This window comes from Pseudophryne corroboree, chromosome 5, assembly GCF_028390025.1.
Source record: "Pseudophryne corroboree isolate aPseCor3 chromosome 5, aPseCor3.hap2, whole genome shotgun sequence".
NCBI lineage: Eukaryota > Metazoa > Chordata > Amphibia > Anura > Myobatrachidae > Pseudophryne > Pseudophryne corroboree.
In genome coordinates, this window is record NC_086448.1 from 101,643,985 (window position 1) to 101,668,440 (window position 24,456).

Here is a 24,456-nt window from a genome sequence, read left to right on the forward strand (position 1 = left end):
ACATACTGTACGTGTCTGTCTTCCAGTAAAGCTTTGGGCCTTTACCCTCACCCCCATCACACCACTGATCTTTGTGGGATATGGTCATTAGGTCGACACCACTTAGGTCGACAGGCATTAGGTCAACCACTATAGGCTGACATGCATTAGGTCGACAGGGTCACTAGGTCGACAGGTTCTAGGTCGATAGGTCAAAAGGTCGACATGAATTTTTCACAATTTTTTCTTTTTTTTTTACTTTTTCATACTTTAGGATCCACATAGACTACGAATGGGAATAGTAACCTGCCCAAAGCAAGGCAGGCGAAGCGAGCCATGCGAGGGGACACGGTGCTCTAATTGGGGTTCCCCGTCACTTTACGAAGAAAACGACACCAAAAAAAGTTAAAAAACTTATGCCGACCTTTTGACCTGTCGACCCACTGATCTTTGTTGTATTGTCTAAGTGATGAGTAAACAGTGCAGTACATGGTTTATAGCACAGGATGCCCGGTGTTGTAATATATGACTGATTAATGTTTCGCTGTGTCTCTCGTTGCAGCTGTGCTGCAATGCAGTACACTTAAATGTAATGTTACATGTCTCGTTTTTATATACCTTATGCAAAAAAGTATATTCTGCACTCCCAAATGGTGCTCTCTGACCCTTGTCAGAATATAAAACAGCTTTGCTTTCAACTGACCTGGTTTCCAATTAACACAATCTTTAGTCATGTCAATTATTCAATACGTATTCTGTTTTTATTTCATTTTTTTTTATTTTTACAACCTGACCTTTTTATTTTTGCATTAACAAAGTGCATTATTTATGATGAAAACAGGATTCTGTGTAATTAAAACATAATGTACATGTACGCGTCATAAATAATTAACAAAATTAAGTTATTTTAATTTTGTATACCAAAATTTGTTATCTGGTTTCAAATTGGTGTAGTGGTTAGCATTACTGCCTGACAGCACTGAGGTCCCACTGCAAGCCTAACTGAGCAGAGTTTATATGTTCTCCCGCTGCATGTGAGGGTTTCCTCTGGATGCTCTAGTTTTCTCCCACAATCCAAAAATATACTGATAGGTTAATTGGATCCTGACAAAAATTAACTCTAGTGTGTAAGTGTCTATATACATGTGGTAGGGAATATAGACTGTAAGCTCCTCAGGGGCAGGGACTGATGTGAACGACTGAAATATTCCCTGTAAAAGCGCTGCAGATTATCGGCGGGATGTAATGGAGTCCGAAATCGCCAGAGGTGCAAGATGCCATATGATCTCTGACTTTTCATTTAAAGGGGCAATCACTTAAAAGGCAAAAAACCATGCCTTGAAAGTGATTGCCACTTTAATATAGTAAATACATAGGGCCGAGATCACCGGAGGTGCGGGTTGCCAGCCGATCTAGGACGCCATTACATCCCGCACTATGTGTGTACTATATAAATAATTGATAATAAGTATAATTTATTAATTTCTATGCAAAAATGTAAACACAGGATTTTAATACAATGTATTCCTACTCTATGACGGTGTAGCACTACATCCACACAAGGGGCCAAATGTAATAGAGTGAGAGTTTCAGAAAGTGAGAGATTTGGTAAGGTTTTGCAGTTTTTTTTTTAAGTGGCAATCATTTACACAGCAATAGCAACCTGGTTTTGCAGTGTAAATGATTGCCACTTTAAAAAAAAACCTGAAAAACCTTACCAAATCTCTCACTTTCTGAAACTCACACTCTATTACATTTGGCCCATGGTGTAATCTAGTGCTTTAAAGCCAGATAAAAATCCCAGTGGCCTGACACTACCCTCACCTATTCCTGTGGATCATAGGTCTTGCACAGTTGCACTACAGTAGGTTTCTGTAATATCCCTTTTCCACCTAAGTCCCAGGTGTGACCCGAGATTTGGAACACAGTAACAAACCGGGTCAGAATCAGAACTGACCCCTTTCCACTGCAACTTAGACGCAGATTATTGCTGGATCGGAGCTGTTTACACTGCACATTAGCGCCGAGAGTCTCTCGGCAGCAGTAGAGACTCCGGCTCCCCCCCCTGATGTCACTGGCCCCACCCTTGATATGTGTCCGTACTGCAGGAAGCAGCGTCCCCGCAGTGGGTTCCCCCATGCTGTAAACCGTACCCGTTTACAGTGCCCCTTAATCTGGGTCCTTCCTGGGACCAACCCTGCAGACTAGCCAGGTTGGATTCCCGGGTCACTGGACCCGGAATTAACCCTTTTCCACTAAGTCACAACCCGGATTATTGCCGTTATTAGTGGCAGTGGAAAAGGGGTATTATTCTCCCTGTACCACTGTGTAGTGCCATGCCTGAAGCCCCGTCCTTAAGCTGTAATGCAAGCGACACTACAATCGTTCAATCTAATAATTTTATTTTCTTATCAAACTGTTAAAGAGTTTGTTGTGTGGGTGACAGCAGCACTCAAAATTTCCCCCAAACGGATTACTAAACATCTGAAGTTTGTAATGCAATCATACATTTAGAGGCAAATTCAATTAGCTGTGGGGTTCAGCCCAGAGCTATTCAGTTAGGTGTCTAGGCCCTGTGCGGAACGCTCCAGTGAGTATACTCAGACAGAATTTTCTTTGCAGCTTCAGGGGCTGTGGGGGAAAAAATCGGTCTTAAATGCACTCTCTGGGGCTTACTGCGTGGGGTAACCATAGATTCCAAGCACTTACCCCAGAATCTATGGTTTAAAGCCCGTTGGAAGCAGACTTACCACACAGGAAAAGTGAAGAATGATTAAATAGCTTTGGGCATTAAACCCTGAGCTTTACCGAAGCGGTAAACACTGCGACTAACTAACCTGTCCCTTAAACTCTATGGGGTGTATTCAATACCTGCCGGATACTTTCCAACAGGTCAGTATTCAATGCCGGGCCAAACCCGACAGGTTTGGCACGTTCCCGACAATGGCAATCCGACTTTCTTTAAAGTCGGATTGACATTGTCGGAAACGGGGCTAAAACCGGTTGGGTTTGGCCGCGCTTCCGACAGCCAACGTGGATTCTGACAACTCGGAAATTCCCGACTTGTCAGAAAAAATCAGCCAGCATTGAATAGGTCGGAACCCCTTCTGACCTAAACCTGTCGGAAACTGCCGTCTTTCCTACAAGACAGCAGTTTCCGACAGGTATTGAATACACGGGTGGTATTCATGTGACCGCCGGTCAGCTGACCAACAGTCACATGACCTCCTCCACCAGCCCGACGGGTCACTGTCCCGATGGTCGGCATGCCGACCAACAGGGTCTATTTCCACTCGTGGGTGTCCACGACACCCATAGAGTGGGAATAGAACCCGTGGCGACCGCAGGTCGCCACCGAGCCCGCAGCAAGGCGAGCGCAGCGAGCCCGCAAGGGGCTTGCTGCACTCGGCCCTCCCCGCCGGGATCCCGGCGTCGGTATGCTGCCGGGATCCCTGCGTCGGTAAGCTGACCGGCGGTCAGGAGACCGCCGGTCAGCCGTACTACACCCAAATACACCCCTATGATCCTGCAGCTGTCCTATACATCACATCCTACTATGTCAGATAAAGATTGTAACATAAACGCTTGCCATAACTTGGATACACTCACAGAGGCCAAATCACAGTCATCCACTTTAACAACATTGCCAATAATTAGCCATTCAGTGTGATTGGATTATCTGGCTAATTCTGTGTCTGCACGCTGTACTGTCAGGCCAGTGGTGTGTGTGAAGCAATTCCTTGCTGTTGTCTTACAATCTTATTAAGATAATTTGATTAAAACTAAACGTACTGCTGTGTTTGTTCGCCTCAACTGTAAATTAATATGATTGGAAATTCTTAACTAATGTCAGTAACCCGTGAGCTGTAGTTTAGAAGATCCCGCAACTTCTGGCCTCTTGTGCAGTAATACTGTTTAGGCTGCTGGCTTTGGGTAACACGCACTGATCGGCAGCCATGACACTTGCCTCCCCCGCTTCTGTCACCACAATGTGTTATGTTCTCTGCAGGCAGGGCTGTAACTTGGGGTGTACGAGCGGTACTGTCACCCAGGGAGGAGAACCTGGGGGCAGCATCATAGCTGCTCCACTGGGGCCCATGCATCTGGCTAGCAGGGTGCCTGTATCGCTGCTGCATTGGCGCCCAGAGTGTTGCATGCAGCCTGCAGCCTGTACAGCAGCCCGAAGCCGCAGTGCCGTACTTTCATAATTTCTCTATTGCCTTTCAGAAAATGATAGACAGCATCTGATTGGTTGCTATAGGCAACATCACCAATTCTCTGTTTTAAACGCTTTAGCAAATTTACCCCTAAGTATAAACAAACTGCGGCTCCCCAGCTCCTGTGGAACGACAAATTCTAGCATGCCTTGAAAATCAACGGTTGACCAGTGTATGCTGGGACTTGTAGTGCCAAAACAGCTGGAGAACCGCAAGTTGCTTGTGCCTAATTTACATTATTATTCTGTAAAACCAATTTAAGCGTCACCAATAGCCTAGAACATGAAACTTTACACAACTGCAAATCAGCGCCGTCTGGCAGATCCGGTACTCTGCTTAATGGAAATGTCAGACAGACCGTCATCAGATAAAGAGACCTTGTATAAACAGATGCTGGCCAAGCCACTGATTGGTGCAGAGATAATGGATTTATCCCATCCCTATTTCCCTAATACGACTTATTGGCATATGTTTTCCATTGTAAACACCTGCGATCATAATCAATAATCTATTTCAGGCCAGGCACAATGTCACTTTATCTCACAATGTACTGTACACGCCTCCGCTTAGAACGCTGAAAACGATATCACGCCAGTTTTTGTAATTCGCCAGCTCACGTAAACACTGCCAGCTCCTTAATTACCATTAGGACAAACCAAATATATACGGAATTGCTCATAGGGCCTGAGGCTGATTAAGTGAAAGGCAATGTTCTTACGCTGCCTTTTCTAATCTATTTACATGCTAACTAGGTTTTGCAATGGACGCTTTTAAATTGCTCTAGTCCTAAACATTATTTAGTATTACATCCTCGCCCTGACCATATAAATAACTGGTTTAGAGGTGGACGCCATGTGAGTGCTTGCAGAACTGGTGATTTTTCTTCTACTGCGAATGTGCTGCGATGAATTCCAGACTGGGGGCCTTGGTCGCAGTGTGACTGACAGGACGTCGCAACCATTTGGGGGGAGTGCCCTGTGGCTGTGTCTGTGTACGCATTATTTCTTACAAACGTTATAAAGCGACTCTGGGGGTAATTCAGAGCTGATCGTAGCAGCAGTTGGGCAAAACCATGTGCACTGCAGGGGGGGGCAGATATAACATTTGCAGAGAGAGTTAGATTTGGGTGGGGTATATTGTTTCTGTGCAGGGTAAATACTGGCTGCTTTATTTTTACACTGCAATTTAGATTTCAGTTTGAACACACCCCACCCAAATCTAACTCTCTCTGCACATGTTATATCTGTCCCCCCTGCAGTGCACATGGTTTTGCCCAACTGCAAACAAATTTCCTGCTGCGATCAACTCTGAATTAGGCTCTTTGTATGCAAGCAATGGACCTGAGATGCTGTCTGTGGGCGCCTCACTACGGCTGAGACATCTGCTATTTCTGCAAATCCGCTGTCTAGGAAATCGCAGTCACAACAGTATTTCAGTCCACCTCTGAATCACTCACACCCTATGGGGCAGGATGTAATTAAAGGGGTAATTCACAGTTGATTGCAGCATCAAATTTGTTAGCAGTTGGGCAAAACCATGTGCACTGCAGGTGGGGCAGATATAACATTTGCAGAGAGAGTTAGATTTGGGTGGGTTATATTATTTCTGTGCAGGGTAAATACTGGCTGCTTCATTTTTACACTGCAATTTAGATTTCAGATTGAACACACCCCACCCAAATCTAACTCTCTCTACACGTTACATCTGCCACACCTGCAGTGCACATGGTTTTGCCCAACTGCTAACAAAGTTCCTGCTGCGATCAACTCTGAATTAGGCCGTAAGTCCGAGTTTGGCGGCCTTGCGACATGCCGGCTGAACTCGGACATTCTTTTAAAGGGGCAATCTTGTACAAGGCTACACCATGCTTTATACATGACTGCCCCTTTAAAAAAAGTCAGAGTTCGGACGGCACTCCGCGCGGCCGCAGAACTCTTAATTACATCCCTCCCTATGTGTCCATCTGCTCACTGGCAAATAGCCCCTTCACTTGTGTCCTCCAGATATGAGACAGCGTTGTAAGAAAAGTGAAAACTGCATTAAAACACATTGCAGCTGACGTAAAGTGGGCGGCATTTGAGCCCCAAATCACACGCTTAAAATGCCGTCACTAAAGTTGCACCTATAGCAAGATGAGTGGTATGGTATGTGCAAGTGACATATGTGGCAAGATCACGTCTAGCAAACGTCTCATTTACCCAGGTTTATAACCACTCATTTTATTGGTGAAATACACATTCATTATTAGGGTTTAGTATGAAATACCTACAATCAAAATCCCGAAAATCAAAATACTGACAATTGACAGACGGTCAAAATCCTGACAAGGTCAAAATACCGCCATTTAAAATACAGACAAGGTCAAAATGCAGACAGGTCAGAAAAGTCAACAAAAGTTTTTTTGTTTTTTTTTGGTGTGTATGTCAACATAGGTCAACATGGACACCGTATAAGTGTACCACATCCCCTGTCATGGCTCGCCATGCTTCGGGCACGGTGCCTCAATGCGCTCGGCACACTATTATATTCCCCCTCCAGGTCCACTGGGATGAAAAGTATGAACGAGTCAGTTTCAATGAAAAAATAATGAAAAACTCATGTCAACTTTTTGACCTGTCAACATTTTAAATGTCGGTATTTTGACCTTGTCTGTATTTTAAATGTCGGTATTTTGACCATGACGGGATTTTGACCTTGTCGGGGTTTTGACCGTTGGTCACAATGGTTGTCGGTATTTTGACAATCCCTCTCTACCGCAGGGAAAAAAACTCTGCATCATGTGTTCAAAAAAAACAACAACATGTACATAAAAATTTTATATATGTGCAAGCAATAAAGAAAGCACCTATAAGAGTCTGCGGTACATTCACAAAGGACCAATCAGAAGCGGTTTGCTAGGGCTGGCAACCATCAGCATCTATTTGTATCTGCCCTCTTGTGTCACACTATAAAGTAAATGTACACAGAAATGTCATTAAATTAAATGTGCTTAGCATATAGCCCAGATTTATCAAACCTTGGAGAGTGATAAATTGCATGGTGATAAAGTACCAACCAATCAGCTCCTGTCATTTTTCAAACAGACTGTAACAAGGCAATTGGGAGCTGATTGGCTGTCTCTTTATCAACGTGTAATTTATCACTATCCAAGGCTTGATAAATGCTCACTTTAACACCTCTGCTGTTCCGCCTTGTGATGCACAATTGAGCGTATATTGTAAGATCACACAAAAACAGCATAGGCGCATTACAAAGGTAAACAGCTCCACACATTAACGTTTTTTGGTAGTCTCGGGGGGATATTCAATTACCCGCACATACTGTAGGGTGCAAAGTATCGCGGGGGGGCGGGCTATCTAATTAGCCCAGATAAGCCGGCGTATGCCGCAGCTTATCATGGATTTTGTTTCACCTGCCTCCGGCAGGCGAAGCAAAATCCCAGATAACAGGGGCTATTTCACACAAAAACACACAGGTTGCACTGAACCTGTGTGTTTTCGGGTGAAAATGCACTTTTTTAACGGACGAGCTAATCGAATAGCCCGACCGCAAAACCCGGTTTTACACCCAATGTCTCTTCGGGGCTTATTGAATATCCCTGTTGGAGTCTTAAGGAGGGTACTCACGGAGCGATCGCTGCTTAAAATCTAAGCAATCTGACTAGAGTGTACCCCTCACAGCGATAGCGATGCGCAGCCCCGCGCATCGCTATCTCTGGTGCTAGATTGGACTGCATGCAGTTCGCTCAACACACATCTCTCCCCACATCTGCCAGTGAGTACTGGCCTTTACGCTATAAATGCTGAACTAACGGTTTGTGCTGTGTACAGAGCTAAACTTCACGATGAACTTCATGATGAAGCCCTCTTTGCGGTGAAATAATTACAGAGCCCTTCTCTCCTGCCGTTTCTCCTATTGCCACAGACTGGTCTTTAAGTGACACAACATGTGAGCATCAACAGCATACAGCAGAGTAGCATACATTAGAGGATAGAAGGGATCTGGAAATTATAATGTCCTGAGTTGGTGATGCATCAGGTGGCAGAGAATCCCCAAATTTGTGGTCATGACAGAACCAGGGGAAGGTAGGCAGGAGAATCTGAGGTACCATGGGACATAGTACATTAGGCAGGCAAAAGGAGTTAGGCGATTACTTCAGTGGGAGGATGTGAGAGGTGGAGACAGGAAGCGGTTAATCATCAAGCTTAGCGCTATAAGGTGCATAATATCGCCAATGCAGAATTTACAATGATAAGCTACATGATTACCCAACTTTTTATTGAAGTATATATAACTCTGACAATTTCATTGCAGCAAAGTGTTGTCAGGTTTTGCCAGGACAGTATTTGCAGCAGGAAACCCCGCTCCCTGTGTCAGCATCACAGCGTTCACAGGAAGGGCCTGCACCAGCATTTCCTGCAGCAACATGTTAATAATAAATGAACACTTATGAGTAATTGCATTTTCTTAGTCTGCAAGTTATCAACATGGAGCGTGGGTGACGTTAAGCCGTCAAAAACTGTAACCCAGGCTCAAGTGTGGACAGATGTAACCAGAAGCAGATTTACAGTATTTATCTAGCGCAGGGTGAGACTACTGATACGAGGACTGAGACTGGGGGAGGGGGAATTTACAGCATAGTGAAGCAGGATTAGAATGTGATGCGGGTATGGCTCATTAGGTCAACCACTGTTGGTTGACATGCATTAGGTCGACATGGTATTAGGTCGACATGGAAAAAGGTCGACATGGTTTTTTTAAAAACTTTTTTTGGGTGTCATTTTCTTCGTGAAGTGACGGGGAACCCCAATTAGTGCACCGTGTCCCCTCGCATGGCAAGCGAGCTTCGGGCAAGGTGCCTCGCTGCACTCAGAAAAGGTTACTATTCCCAATCGTAGTCCACGTGGATCGTAAAGTATGAAAAAGTTAAAAACCTTTTTCCATGTCGACCCAGTACATGTCGACCTAGTGACCATGTCGACCTAATGCATGTCGACCAATAGTGGTCAACCTACTGACTGTCGACCTAAGTGTGGTTAACCTAATTACCTTATCCCATGTGCTAAGAACTTCAATTATACTCCATGTTAATTGTGAGGGTTTATTTAAATTATTTTTATTATCAGTGTTCTTAGTGCTAAGAGTGTGCATCTGCATCTCTCTTCCCCCAGCATAGTATTAGAAGCCTCAGCATGATAGCACCTCTTGATATCTTTAGTAATAGGATGTGCAATCCAGGTTCCCCCCTTTTTTCCACTATATTTGTGTATATATTGTACACTGGAAGGCAAGGCTTCCTTCCTCTGGTATTAGCACTCCTCCCATTTACCCTCAGGTGTTTTAATTAGCTGGGTTCCTGCATTTCAGATCACACATTGATAAGGCCCTATTTAGAGGTAAGTCCTGTATAAATTTATAGAATGTGATAGTATTAGGGATGTTAGGTACCCATGTGATGAAGTCACCTGGCCGCGGTACATAGGCCCGCATATTTGCGCAAATGTGTGCTAAGAACTTCAATTATACTCCATGTTAATTGTGAGGGTTTATTTAAATTATTTTTATTATCAGTGTTCTTAGTGCTAAGAGTGTGCATCTGCATCTCTCTTCCCCCAGCATAGTATTAGAAGCCTCAGCATGATAGCACCTCTTGATATCTTTAGTAATAGGATGTGCAATCCAGGTTCCCCCCTTTTTTCCCTTATCCCATGTGATGCATGATGGGATTAAACAGGGCCCAAGACGAGATCGGGGCAGGAGGCAACTGTGGGACAAAAAAGATGGTGAAAGCTGATTATTTGACATCAGCCTGGATTAAGAGGAGAGTGTGGGCCTCAGAAGAGAGCGGAGTGAAAGAATGCTGGCCTGAGATAAGATTGGAGAAGGATGAAAGTGTGGGCCAAGGAGATTTCCCAACATGGAGAGAGTGACTCAAAGAGAAGATGGAGCACAAAAGAAAGGGAGAAGAGGAGGAAGTGTGAGCAATGCTGTGTGGGTGTGGCTAGTGCCATGTGGGTGTGGTCAGTGTCATGTGGGTATGAACATGCCTACACTATCAGCCCTAATGTCTCCCCAAATACATAAAAGTAGAAAAGTGTCATCATTTTTTGAGCAAAATAAATAAACAATTTGAATACTTTTGATTTATACCGAATCGTGAGGACAGCTAGTTATTATCTTGTTGTCAGGATGATTACCAGTCATGGCCAGATGAGAGTGTTGCCTGACCGCCCCTTCCCTACTCCCCGCTGTGTGACAGTCAGCAGCAGTGGCCAATTGACAGTCCCTAGGGCGGTGTTTTTCAACCACTGTGCCGTGGCACACTAGTGTGCCCTGAGCAGTCTCCCGGTGTGCCGCCATAGAAGCAGAGATAGGCCCATCAGTGTTTTGCCGCTACTTAGGCCCTGGAACGATCAATACTGGTGGGTTTAGTGGTTGCAGAGCCAGTTCTAATTTTGGGCCCGGGCAGTGTTGGGCTCTTCTGGCTTTCTCAGATGTGGCTCAGGCGTTACCTATGGAGAAGCTGCGACACGACATCCTAGGACACGCAACTGCACCATGCATCGCCATTATATTTGAGTGTGCCTTGGCAATATTTAAATCTTGTTCAGTGTGCCGCGAGTTGTAAAAGGTTGAAAATCTCTGCCCTAGGGGGACCTCAGAGTGCACCCAGTTGCCATCATGTCTTACACTAGCACCCATGAAGTGTGGCTTCAACTCACCTCTCAACGAGAACTCCACCCGCCTCCTGCAGCCTATACAGGTCACAGTGCCCTCCCAGCTCCTGCACAGTCCCATCCACTTCCCGTCAGCCTCCGTAGGAAGCAACTCTTAGCCTACCCCTCCCTCCAGCAGCACCCCGCCCTCTCTGCTGCTTCTCCATCCACACAGCATGCAGTGCCCCCCTCCCCTTATTAGCACACAGCGCTGCAAAGCATGGCATGTATTTTAGAAAAGATCACATGGCCTCGCCTCCCAGATTTGGTAACGTCCCGCCCAATGGCTTCAGAACTGGGGGGGGGGGGGGGGGGGGGGGGCAGCTCACCCCCCCCCCCCCAAACATGAGAGGTGACAACATGCAGGAGAAGCGATGTGCGGTCACTTGAAAGACCAAACATCATAACCTCAGCGGTGGCTGTTACAGACTCTCCATTCTGCTCCCATATGCACAGAACGGGCTAAACTTTATGCCCTCATCCCACCTTACGAGGGACAGCTCCCAGCACCAGCACCAGAGCAGAGCATTTCCGCGAATCACGGCCGTTCAGGGGGCATGGCCTAATGCTGGGAAGCTCTGCCCCCACGTGAGACCTGTAGCTGTGCTGTTAAGGTAGTGTCTCTCTCTCCCTGTACTGTCTTTGCCTTTTTCTCCATGACATTTTCTGTCTCTCTCGCTCGCTCCCCCTCTCTGTCTTTGTCTCTCCCTCTCTCTGAAAGGGTTGGGATTCATTTGCCAGTGGCTGAGATGCCGGCAGTCAGAATACTGGTCGCGGCATCCCGACAGTTCGAATCCCATCCTCATCCACAGCCCAAACCTACCCCCCCCCCCCCCCCGGCCCCCGCAGCCTTCCAGCAGCCATACCTCCCCCGCGGCTTAACCCTAAACCTCCCTAGGGGGTGGCTAAACCTAACACCCCCGCCTCCCCGCAGCCTAAACCTTACCACCACAGTGTGCAACCTAACCCTCCTTCGCAACCCACCACCCTCCCCCAGCACGAGCGCAAGACTTACCTCTCCGTCCGGATCCCCACTGACACCCTCTCTCTCACCCTGACACTCTTTCTCTCTCACTTCTCTCTCTCTCCCTCACTTCTCCTCTCTCTCTCTCTCTCTCCCTGATACCCACAATGTTTCTCTCTTACTTTTCTCACTCTCTCTCCTGCTCCCCTAAGGGGCATTGAAGTGACAGCGGCAGGGGGTTATGTGGGTGTAGTGGTCAATATGGTGGGGTGGAGGGTTGCACACAGATATATATTCCACAACGCAGTGCTGCCTTCTTTTCGTCACGGTAGTACTGCCTCCTCCTGCCCGGTGACTACGGACTAAAAGAAGTATCTTTCTTGTCCCCAACCTATAAATATTCTGACGCCACTGATCCCCTCCCCAGTACCCAAGCCTGTCCCTACATTCGATGGAAGATAGCCTCTAACCTCCATAGGGGCAGGGATTCATCTGAATGGCTGAAATATTCTCTGTAAAGTGCTGCGGATATGTGTGCCTGCAATATACATAACTGTTAATAAATAAAAACACTGCTTGGTCTAGTTAAAAAAAACACTAAATGTAAATGAGTATATGAGGTATACAAAGCAGGCAGGGCTGGATTGGCCAAATGGCTCACAGGGAACATTCCAGGTGGGCCAATGTGAATGTGAGGCCTGTTTTGTTTGTTGACACGTGGGTGTGGTGTTGCTGCCATGGTTACATGGTATACCTCTGGTGACGCCCATGTGAGGCCACTTCTACAAATTTTCCAGGGCTATTTTCAGTTCCCAATACATCCCTGGAAGCAGGTGTTTACATGAGCTACAGATATGAAGACTGCTCAGCTCATTTCATAACAAACCAACACTACAGTGACGCTGGCACAGAAGTCTGAGGGAAAGACATCATCGACTACTGGTAATTGCTGACACAACTAATTTATTACTGTGTGCCAGTATACTGGTTTGGCAGCATGCTGCACTCGCCATGGGCTGTATTCTCACTCTATGGGTGTCATGGACACCCACGAGTGGGAATAGTCCCTGTTGGTCGGCATGCCGACCGTCAGGATGGTCAGCGTTTGGGTTGCCGCGTCTGTATTGTGACCCGCGGTCTCCCGTTCCTCATCCCGGTAACATAATATGGTGCCATAAACCCATTATACTTTACCATTTAACAATGAAATCCCTAATGATAGTAACAAAAAAACAACTTACTGGTTCAGTTCAACATCCAAGATGAAGGAAGAACCAAATGCATCTACCTGGAAGCTGGCCTGCGCAACATGGGTGGACTGCAAGAGAGAAAAGTGCACGGTGTTATAATGACCTCATCACACACAACATAATTACATTCACTGCTAACCGCAAGTCTGCTGCATTGTACAGTACTGTACACTTTATAGCACTGGATAGGACAAACCCACTCTTACCATAAGGTAGTATTATAAAGAGTGATGTATAAAGGAATGAATACATTTTAGCCACATTTCTACAAAGAGTTTATCTAATGGAAAGCAAGGCCTGCACAAAAAGGGGTTAGTATACAGACGGAGCATATTTTACAATATAATGATAAGTTGTACCACTGAAATCACTGCTGGGAGGTATGCTCTCAGGATAATGGCCATGCTTTACTGGATGCGTCCTTCCATGCTCTTGGTTATGACCCCTCACAAGCACTTAGGGGTCTATTTACTAAGCCTTAGATGGAGATAAAGTGCACGGTGATAAAGTACCAGCCAATGAGCTCCTAATTGTCATTTTTCAAACCCAGCCTGTGACATGGTAGTTAGGAGCTGATTGGCTGGTACTTACCTCCATCCACTTTATCTCCGTTCAAGGCTTAGTAAATCGACCCCTCAGTCCCTATGTACACATCTATAATCATTGATAATAATATGCTTAGCAGATCCCTGTAGTCCTTCCACCCCTGTAGCATTTTCCCATCTCCCCTGTAGCAGGTGACCAAAAAACAGGGACCCCCGTAGTGTTGATAACCTTGTAGCATTATTTCCCCATTACCCCATAACCCCCCACACCTCAGTGCACAGAACTGTATTTTACCATTACTCCCTTATGACAATAGGTCCCCCAATAGATCTATAGCTATAAGTAGTTCCCCCAAGAACCATAGATACCCCTGAACCCAGGGCCGTAACTAGGTGTGTGCGGAAGGGGCGCCGCACATAGCGCTGCAGGGTAGGGGGCGCTGTTGACAGCACTTGTCAATTATCTGTTTTTATTACTTTCACTTGCAGCTTCCCCCCTTTTTAAAGACCAGCTTCTCCTGACCGCCCCTGCCTCCTACCCTGACCCTTTCAGTCACTATTATCTATGCAACATTCATGAACTCAACTTGAGATTTCTTTGTTATTCAGGGACACTGTCCTTTAATTATATTTCAAGATGCTGACATCCCGGGATTCTAACCCATTGCCTGTGGCATTGCAGTCAGACAATCTATTCATTGAGCTATCAGCAAATGCATAGATAGGTAGATATTGTTTTTGTTTTTTAAAGTTAGGATTTTTATTGAGAATGATCAACAACCTTCGTAATATTATACATATTCAGGTACAGGTCAAGATAATGAGCTTGCAGATAAAAAAAACTCACCCATATAGTGTTATAGAGTTATGGTATAAAGAAATTTTCAAATATTAGCAGAATGAGATATATAGTTCCATGAAAATGTACACTATCAGAGGACAGCAGCATATAACCTGTGTAAATTCAAACAAGTGGGTGATCAATCTCATTGTGTTTTTCAATTATAGTATATAATCTTATACCAAAACCGAGATAGAAATTGGTAAATATAAAAAGGATAAGGGAAAAAAAAGAAAAAGTGTAAGGATAGGAAAAGGGAGTTGAGAAAGATACAGATGAGGAATGGGGATATTGATTGTGAGCCTAAGCAAGGGCATTAGCAGAGCCCGGGTAAGAATAAAGAACGCGCAAGGTACCACGGGGATCAGATGTTATGGAATTGGGCCACCGTATTATTCCGTTGACTAGTAATATAGTCCATATTAGCATAATAATTAATCTTAGTCACAAGTGATAACTTGGAGGGTGGTTTGTGATCCTTCCAACATTTAGCAATCAGAGATTTACCCGCCATGCAGAATTGCATAATAAGCTTATCTTGCATTTTGGGTAGTGTCGGTATGGGTGCATGAAGTAAAGCAACTTCAGGAGAGAGATCAATATTATGCCCGTAGGATTGAGCGATGAGCGCCCCAACTGTATTCCAGAAGGGGCGAATAGAGGGACAGGTCCACCATATGTGGAAAAAGGTGCCCTCCTCTACACAAAGTCTCCAGCATTGATTCGAGGTCACGGGGAAAATGGAGTGAAGTCTGGAGGGGACTAGATACCATCGGGTATAAACTTTATAACATGTCTCCCTAAGTGCCACGCTAAGGGAAGCCCTAGCAGTGCGCAATCTAATTTCGTCCCATTGATCGTCTTCTAAAGGATGAGAGAGGTCTGATTCCCAGGCTAATTCATGGGGTTCACGAGGTGGAGCATCTGGAGCTAAAATAGAGTTATAAATTGTCAAAATGTTCCCCTTTCTGCCAATTGAAAGCAGACACATATGTTCAAAGGAGGTGGGCGGTCTCAAAAGAGTAGTTTTAAGTTGTGATTTAAGAAAGCTAAGATTTTGGATATAATGGTAGTGACACGAGGATGGAACACCAAGGCGTTCTTGAAGATATCCAAAGGAGGTCGGCGCAGAGCGGCCCTTAACATGAATAAATCTCATAACACCTCGAGATTGCCATGGATCTGCCATATGTCGTTTGCAGCCTGGGGGGAAGGCAAGGTGACCCCAGATAGGCGACAGAGGTGAGGGGTGTGAAGAAAGATTATAAGTGGTGCGGAATTTGTCCCACAATCCAAGGGTGAATTTGATCGTGGGGACTGAATAAGCCGAGGCTGGTCTGCAGGATTTGGAGAACCACAGTAGGGAGTCCAGGGGAATACCCTGAAATATAGAGTTCTCAATATCGACCCATTTTCTGATCCCTCGGGGGGAATGCCAGGACACTATGTGGTTAAATTGACAGGCGTTAAAATAAGCTTGAAGATTAGGATAACACAAACCGCCTGAGGTTGCATTCTTGGTCAATATGGTACGCCTTAAACGAGGTTTACAGTGAGCCCAAATAAATTTGTGGCACACTGTTTGCCGGGAGGTCAATGTCACTCAGGGCACCAGTATCGGGACAGTTTGGAACAGATATAGGATACGGGGGAGGAAGTTCATTTTGAGGGCGTTAATCCTTCCAATACATGAGATATATAACCGATCCCATTTATCTAAGTCTTGCGTGAGCATTTTAATCATAGGAACATAATTAGCCTGAAAGAGGTTAGTATAGGATTTAGTAATATTAATGCCAAGGTATTTGATAGCCGAGGGTCTCCAAAGAAAAGGAAAAGTAGAGGTCAAAGTCAAATTAGTATGAGATGAAACATTAAACGCGAGGGCCTCTGATTTGGTATGATTTATTTTATAGCCAGATAGGGATCCGCATAAAAGAAGTTCTTTCTGTAAGTTAGGAAGAGATATCAAGGGGTTAGAGAGAGTCATGAGCACGTCATCTGCAAACAAAGATATTTTGTATGAATCCTGCCCCACAGTAACACACCCGATGTCATTGTTGAGTCTAATACGGGCTGCAAGAGGTTCAATACACAGGGCGAAAAGTAGGGGTGAGAGAGGGCAACCTTGACGAGTGCCGTTCCTTAAATTAAACCGGGGTGAGCTTAATCCATTAGTCAAGACCGTAGACAAGGGGTTAGAGTAGAGGGCTGCTACAGCAGTGACAAAGTGACCATGAAGGCCAAATGTGGATAATGTAGAAAACAAAAAGGGCCAGGAGATGCGATCAAACGCCTTTTCGGCATCAAGCGCCAAAGCAATCGCTGGTGTTTTAGATGAGTTTATATGGTGAATCAAGTTAACAATACGTCTGGTGTTGTCTGAGGCCTGACGACCGGGGATAAATCCTACTTGATCAGGATCTATCAGTGATATCAGCACAGTATTCAGGCGAGACGCCAAGACCTTAGCAAAAAGCTTGAGATCGGTATTATTTAAAGAGATGGGTGTATAATTTGAGCAATACGAGGGGTCCTTTGCGGGTTTTGGGATAACTATAATGCGGGAGGTCGTGGAATCAGTGTGAAAAGGGGTGCCCTGCAATATTTTATTAAACAAAAAGAACATATGAGGGAGAAGAGGTAGATCATTTTAAGATAGAGAATTGTAACTATTTGAAGCCTACCTTGTACTTTGTTAAAAAAATGATCAGCATTGCGGCTGAGCAGATATATGTAGTGTGTGGCTGCAAGGGATGGGATGTGTGGCTCCACACTACATACTATAGATCTGCTCAATTGCAATGCTTGTATATTGGCAGGATATTGAATTGTGTTATTTAATAAAGGGTATTGTAACTGAACAACAAGGAGCTCTCAAGTTAAGGGCATGAATGCAGTTTACAGAGGAGTGTGTGTTGTGTGTATATATATATATATATATATATATATATATATATACACTGCTCAAAAAAATAAAGGGAACACTAAAATAACACATCCTAGATCTGAATGAATGAAATATTCTTATTAAATACTTTGTTCTTTACATAGTTGAATGTGCTGACAACAAAATCACACAAAAATTATCAATGGAAATCAAATTTATTAACCCATGGAGGTCTGTATTTGGAGTCACACTCAAAATTAAAGTGGAAAAACACACTACAGGCTGATCCAACTTTGATGTAATGTCCCTAAAACAAGTCAAAATGAGGCTCAGTAGTGTGTGTGGCCTCCACGTGCCTGTATGACCTCCCTACAACGCCTGGGCATGCTCCTGATGAGGTGGCGGATGGTCTCCTGAGGGATCTCCTCCCAGACCTGGACTAAAGCATCCGCCAACTCCTGGACAGTCTGTGGTGCAACGTGGCGTTGGTGGATGGAGCGAGACATGATGTCCCAGATGTGCTCAATTGGATTCAGGTCTGGGGAACGGGTGGGCCAGCCCATAGCATCAATGCCTTCGTCTTGCAGGAACTGCTGACACACTCCAGCCACATGAGGTCTAGCATTGCCTTGCATTAGGAGGAACCCAGGGCCAACCGCACCAGCATATGGTCTCACAAGGGGTCTGAGGATCTCATCTCAGTACCTAATGGCAGTCAGGCTACCTCTGGCGAGCACATGGAGGGCTGTGCGGCCCCCCAAAGAAATGCCACCCCACACCATTACTGACCCACTGCCAAACCGGTCATGCTGGAGGATGTTGCAGGCAGCAGAACGTTCTCCTTGGCGTCTCCAGACTCTGTCACGTCTGTCACATGTGCTCAGTGAGAACCTGCTTTCATCTGTGAAGAGCACAGGGCGCCAGTGGCGAATTTGCCAATCTTGGTGTTCTCTGGCAAATGCCAAACGTCCTGCACGGTGTTGGGCTGTAAGCACAACCCCCACCTGTGGACATCGGGCCCTCATACCACCCTCATGGAGTCTGTTTCTGATCGTTTGAGTAGACACATGCACATTTGTGGCTTGCTGGAGGTCATTTTGCAGGGCTCTGGCAGTGCTCCTCCTGTTCCTCCTTGCACAAAGGCGGAGGTAGCGGTCCTGCTGCTGGGTTGTTGCCCTCCTACGGCCTCCTCCACGTCTCCTGATGTACTGGCCTGTCTCCTGGTAGCGCCTCCATGCTCTGGACACTACGCTGACAGACACAGCAAACCTTCTTGCCACAGCTCGCATTGATGTGCCATCCTGGATGAGCTGCACTACCTGAGCCACTTGTGTGGGTTGTAGACTCCGTCTCATGCTACCACTAGAGTGAAAGCACCGCCAGCTTTCAAAAGTGACCAAAACATCAGCCAGAAAGCATAGGAGCTGAGAAGTGGTCTGTGGTCACCACCTGCAGAACAACTCCTTTATTGGGGGTGTCTTGCTAATTGCCTATAATTTCCACCTGTTGTTTACTCCATTTGCACAACAGCATGTGAAATTGATTGTCAATCAGTGTTGCTTCCTAAGTGGACAGTTTGATTTCACAGAAGTGTGATTGACTTGGAGTTACATTGCGTTGTTTAAGTGTTCCCTTTATTTTTTTGAGCAGTGTATATATATATATATATATATATATATATATATATATATATATATATATATGTGGGAAGGGGCATTATAGCACGGGCTTTCTCAGGGATCAATCCCTGCCTCCTATAAGTATACAGCAAGGCAACCCAGTGCTAAGAGGGGAACTATCATGAGGTGTCTCCAGGTTTGCCTCATATAGATTTATATTTATGCTCTGTTCCTATAAATTGACTTTCTAAATTCCACATCTCTGATTGAAAATGTAGATAAGGCCAGGATACGTCTCAATCCGAATGGCCCGTACTTACATGTCTCCATTTATTTCAGCATTCACGGTACAAAAATATGCAAAAAGCCCTCAACAAACCAGCGTACATTTACCTCTGCATCAGTCCCAGTAAATGTGTATTGTTGCTGTAGCTCATGTTATTGGTCAACAATTAGATTTTTCCATGTTATCTATGAGTAGTTATTATAGCTAAGTTGTATATTTTCAGATGGATCTGAAGTAAATAATTAGAGGCTGTGGAGAAGAGCTGAAAGGAGGAATCAACAGCAAAATCCTGGGATGAATTGTAGACGCAGCAGGAGCAGATCTCCACAACACCATGCCCGTGGGCGCTCACGAACCACGAGAAGACCACCTATCGTACGTCCAGTGCAATCTGGAAACATCGTGACAGGGGGACCGAGCCAACTCCCCAGCCCTGGGCCAGATTCTCCCAGAACCCATCCCTGGGCCCAGTCATGCTGTGGAAGATCCCAGCCCTGGGCCCAGTCAGCCTCTCCCAGACCCCATCCCTGGTCCCAGCCATGCTATGGAAGATCCCAGCCCTGGGCCCAGTCAGCCTCTCCCAGACCCCATCTTTGGGCACAGCCATGCTGTGGAAGATCCCAGCCCTGGGCCCAGTCAGCCGTCCTGCGCTGTCACCGACAGTGAAGAAAACAACGCCTGCACAATCTATTTATTTGACTATCACAGCGAGGAACTGGTTACAGTATTAACATGCTGGCACATATTACATCCCCAGTATATAGCAGACCAGGTGCCCTCACATATAATGTCAGAGAGGAGCATGTGGTGCGGCACTCCGGATCACAAATAACACAGGTCTGTGATGTAAAAACTTTTTTAACTAATTTAAGTGATGCTAATAGATTTTGGCATCTGAACACGAAAATGACTCCCGATTTTGCATATCACATCACGTTTTTCTGCAAAACGTGTATTTATGAATAAGTCATTTTTTTCATATTCATTAAAGTACATTTATTATAAAACATTGTCTTAAATGAATTCAGTCGGTAGTATAGAACGTTGCAATTCAGTTCTCGTCATAAAACTTCCCCCCGACCAGTGTCAGATTAAGGTCCACATGGGCCAGGAGCTGAAACTTACAAAGGGACTAAACCCCATACTGTCTAAAGGATCATTGCACACACACAACTACAACTACAAGGTGAGCTGGCGAAGGTGGAACCAACTACAACAGACGCAACACAGTTTTTCCACTGTGCCAGCTCATTTTAAGCCCTGCCTACCACCACATATATACACACACACACACACACACACACACAGTACATATACAGTACACACCACTCATACAGTATGCACACTAATATTGATGCTACTCATCAAGGAGCCATCATAGAACAAATATCTTTGCACGAAAATCCCTAACCTATAGGATGCTAAACTGAAGGAAGGCATTTTTACAGGCCCAGACATTAGAAAGTTAATAAAAGATTAACATTTCGGGTGTATAATGAATATTGTGGAACTTTCAGCGTGGACTTCATTCAAGTGATTTCAAAATTTTTAGGCAATGTCAAGGATCCAAACTACAAAGAAAATGTCAGGGAAATGCTTATAGTTACAGAAACCTTGGCTGCAATATGAGTTTAAAGGTAAATTTTTTGAATTCCCATATTGAGCATTTCCCGAATAATCTCGGAGACTACAGTGAAGAACAGGGTGAACGGTTTCACCAAGACGTTAAAGATGTAGAAGATCCCAAAGTCGTTGGAACGTCTGCATGATGGCTGACTACTGCTGGATGATACACATTGATGACACAGAACAAAACTAAGTTTGAAGACACAAAAAACAAGATATTAATTATTTTTTCAATAATTACGGTTTTGTTACTATTATAGTTTGATTTTATTGTTATCTTATTATGTAATTAAGACACAAACACAGTGATATCATCTACACTTCTTCGTGACATAGCAAACAAACTAAACAAGTTTTTTTCAACGGTGTTTACCAGAGAGGACCAAATGCAGGGTCTAACACAAAATCTCAACAAAGATAATGTCTTACTGCTAAATGCTTATTTATGTGAGGTGGTAGTCTGTGACCGATTAGAAAGTTAAAGATTAATAAGTCACCTGGTCCCGATGGAATTCACCCGAGGATTCTTATGGAGCTGCACGCTGAACTAGCAAGACCTCTATTTTTTAACTTCATGGATTCGGTTAAATCGGGTATGGTTTCCAAAGACTGGCGTATAGCGGAGGTAGTGTCGATATTCAAAAAGGGGAGCAAAGCTGAACCAGGTAATTATAGACCAGTTAGTCTTACATCTATAGTGGGGAAAGTATTGGAAGGTATTCTAAGGGACAGTATTCAAAAGTTCCTTGACGGAAATAAGGTAATTAAAAGGAACCAACATGGATTTGTGAAGGACAGATCATGTCAGACCAACTTACTTGGCTTTTATGAAACAGTAAGTGCGAACCTTTATCAGGGTAAGGAGGTGGATGTAATCTTTTTAGACTTTGCCAAAGCTTTCGACACTGTACCACACATGCGTCTTATCTATAAGCTACAAGAAATAGGGCTAGGGAGCATAATATGCACTTGGGTCAGTAATTGGTTAGATAATAGGGAGCAGTGCGTTGTGGTCAATGGTTCATTTTCAAATTGGACTAAAGTACTAAGTGGTGTGCCACAAGGGTCTGTTCTCGGACCACTTTTGTTCAACATTTTCATCAAAGACTTAACAGTAGGTCTAGAGAGCATGGTGTCAATTTTCGCAGACGATACCAAATTGTGTAAGGTTATAAATACGGAGGGGGAAGCTGAGTCTCTTCAGAATGACTTAACTAAACTGGAAGCATGGGCAGCAAAATGGAGAATGAGATTCAACACATACAAGTGTAAGGTAATGCACTGTGGGGGCAAGACCAAAAATAACACCTACATACTAAATGCGGTAATATTAGGTGATTCTGTACTGGAAAAAGACTTAGGACTTCACATAGATAACAAATTACGCAGCAGTACACAAAGTAGGAGTGCAGCAAAGAAGGCTAATAAGATATTAGCATGCATAAAACGGGGAATCGATGCAAGGGACGAGAGTATTATACTCCCATTATATAAATCACTAGTGAGGCTACATCTTGAATACTGTGTGCAATTTTGGCCACCATATTACAAAAGGATATCCTGGAGCTAGAAAAGGTTCAGAGGCGGGCAACCAAACTAATCAAGGGCATGGTGACGCTGGAATACGAGGAAAGGCTTGCAAGACTAGGCATGTTTACATTGGAAAAGAGGAGACTAAGAGGGGACATGATCAACATCTACAAATATATAAGGGGTCAATACACAGAGCTTGGGAGGGACCTGTTTTCTATAACATCAGCACAGAGGACACGTGGTCACTCGCTTAAGTTAGAGGAGAGGAGTTTCCGCACATTGAGGCGAAAAGGTTTTTTCACTGTAAGAACAATACGTGTTTGGAATTCCCTGCCTGAGAGAGTAGTAATGGCGGACTCAGTCAACACCTTTAAGAATGGGTTAGATAAATTCCTATTGTAAAAAGATATTAAGGGTTATGGTGCGTAGGCACGCATTATAGTTAATATAACTAGTCCTAACATAAAAATAACTAGTCCTATAATAAGACTGCATAGGAGACCACAAATAGGTTGACCGCGATGGACAATTGTCTTTTTTCAACCTTCGTTACTATGTTACTATGTATTTCACAATAAATATGTCAAGAACAATTAAACCTCTTGTTATTTCTTCAAAATGAAGGTAAATGTGATGTAGTAATTTTTTTTTAATATACTCTTTCTTGATGTACACAGAAGTATAACTAAGAATATAAAAGTATTATTAAAAAAGCTTTCAATACCATACATTTTGCAGACCTGTGTAATCAGGCAGTGACACAGTTGCTAATCAACGTTTCGGCGTACTATCACCGTCTTCAGCGTGCTATCACCGTCTTCAGTATATAATACGTAATAGAACCATCTTACCTTAAATAAAACATCACCCAAAGTGAGGCCGCATTGCTGGAATAGGGAGACTGCACTGTCAATGTGGCCTCACTTTGGGTGATGTATTATTTAAGCTAAGATGTTTCTTTTACGTATTATAACCGGACTCCTTCAAATTCATAGGGTTAAAAAGTTCCGAGACCTCAAATGAGGAACCAACATCAGCACTGTCGTAAAGAAGGCCCAGCAGCGGATGTTCTTTCTGAGCAACTCAGGAAATTCAATATCCCACAGAAGCTGCTGCTCATCTTCTACACAGCGATCGTAGAATCGGTCCTATGTTACTCGATCACAGTCTGGTATGGAGCTGCCAATGAGAGTGACAGACGGAGGCTGCAAAGTGTGGTGAAGACAGCTGAAAAGATTGTTGGGGTTGACCTCCCTCCTGTACTGGAATTATACCAGTCAAGGGTCAGGAAGCAAGCGGAGAAAATGGTGGCAGATATGCAGCACCCAGGCCACAAACTGTTTGAGCCGCTTCCATCAGGCAGACGCTACAGGTCCATTCCTGCGATGTCAACTAGATCCATTAAAAGCTTCTTCCCACTAGCTGTCACTAGCTAAACAATAGTTTTTTTTTTTTTTTTTAATAAGGTAATTTTTATTCACAAACTGAAGAATAAGGTACAGACATTGCAGATCATCACAATATCACAACAATAAATCTTTCGGCTCAAGACAGACCTCCAATATTGGAGGAAATTCACATTCAAGGGATATTAGAACATGACCATGAGGGAATTACACATACTTTCTTGCTGTACAGATTATTTGGGCCTGCAAGATCCGTAGCCATCAATATAAATCCTCATACATTTTTATATTTACGCCCTTAAGCTAACCAATAAGAACATAACATCAACAGGGGAAAAACAAAAAACAAAAAACAAAACCTGAAGCAAGGTGAGAAGGGATAATCTGATTCCGGACCACAGTAATTATGCGGATAAACAGGCGGCTCCACAGGGCTCAACCGCCAAGCATCTCACTTATGTCACTAAGCAGTAAATATTTCGCAAGTTAGCATTTCAGTGCCCTCTATATTTGCGGGGTCATGTGCGCATGGGGGGAGTCAAGCCATGGAGACCAGACCTTTTCAAATTTGGCTGATGCGTTCT

General features: G+C 44.4%; 1 protein-coding gene across 7 annotated transcripts in view; it reads right to left on the minus strand.

The window, feature by feature from the left end:
* The window catches only part of ADAM22 (ADAM metallopeptidase domain 22), a 500,813-nt gene that overhangs the window by 375,495 nt on the left and 100,862 nt on the right, over positions 1-24,456 (minus strand). For all 7 annotated transcript variants that reach the window (XM_063921513.1, XM_063921518.1, XM_063921515.1 and 4 more), the window contains exon 3: positions 13,118-13,194. In XM_063921513.1, the coding sequence (XP_063777583.1) occupies positions 13,118-13,194 (77 nt within the window). The remainder of the gene's footprint in view (positions 1-13,117; positions 13,195-24,456) is intronic.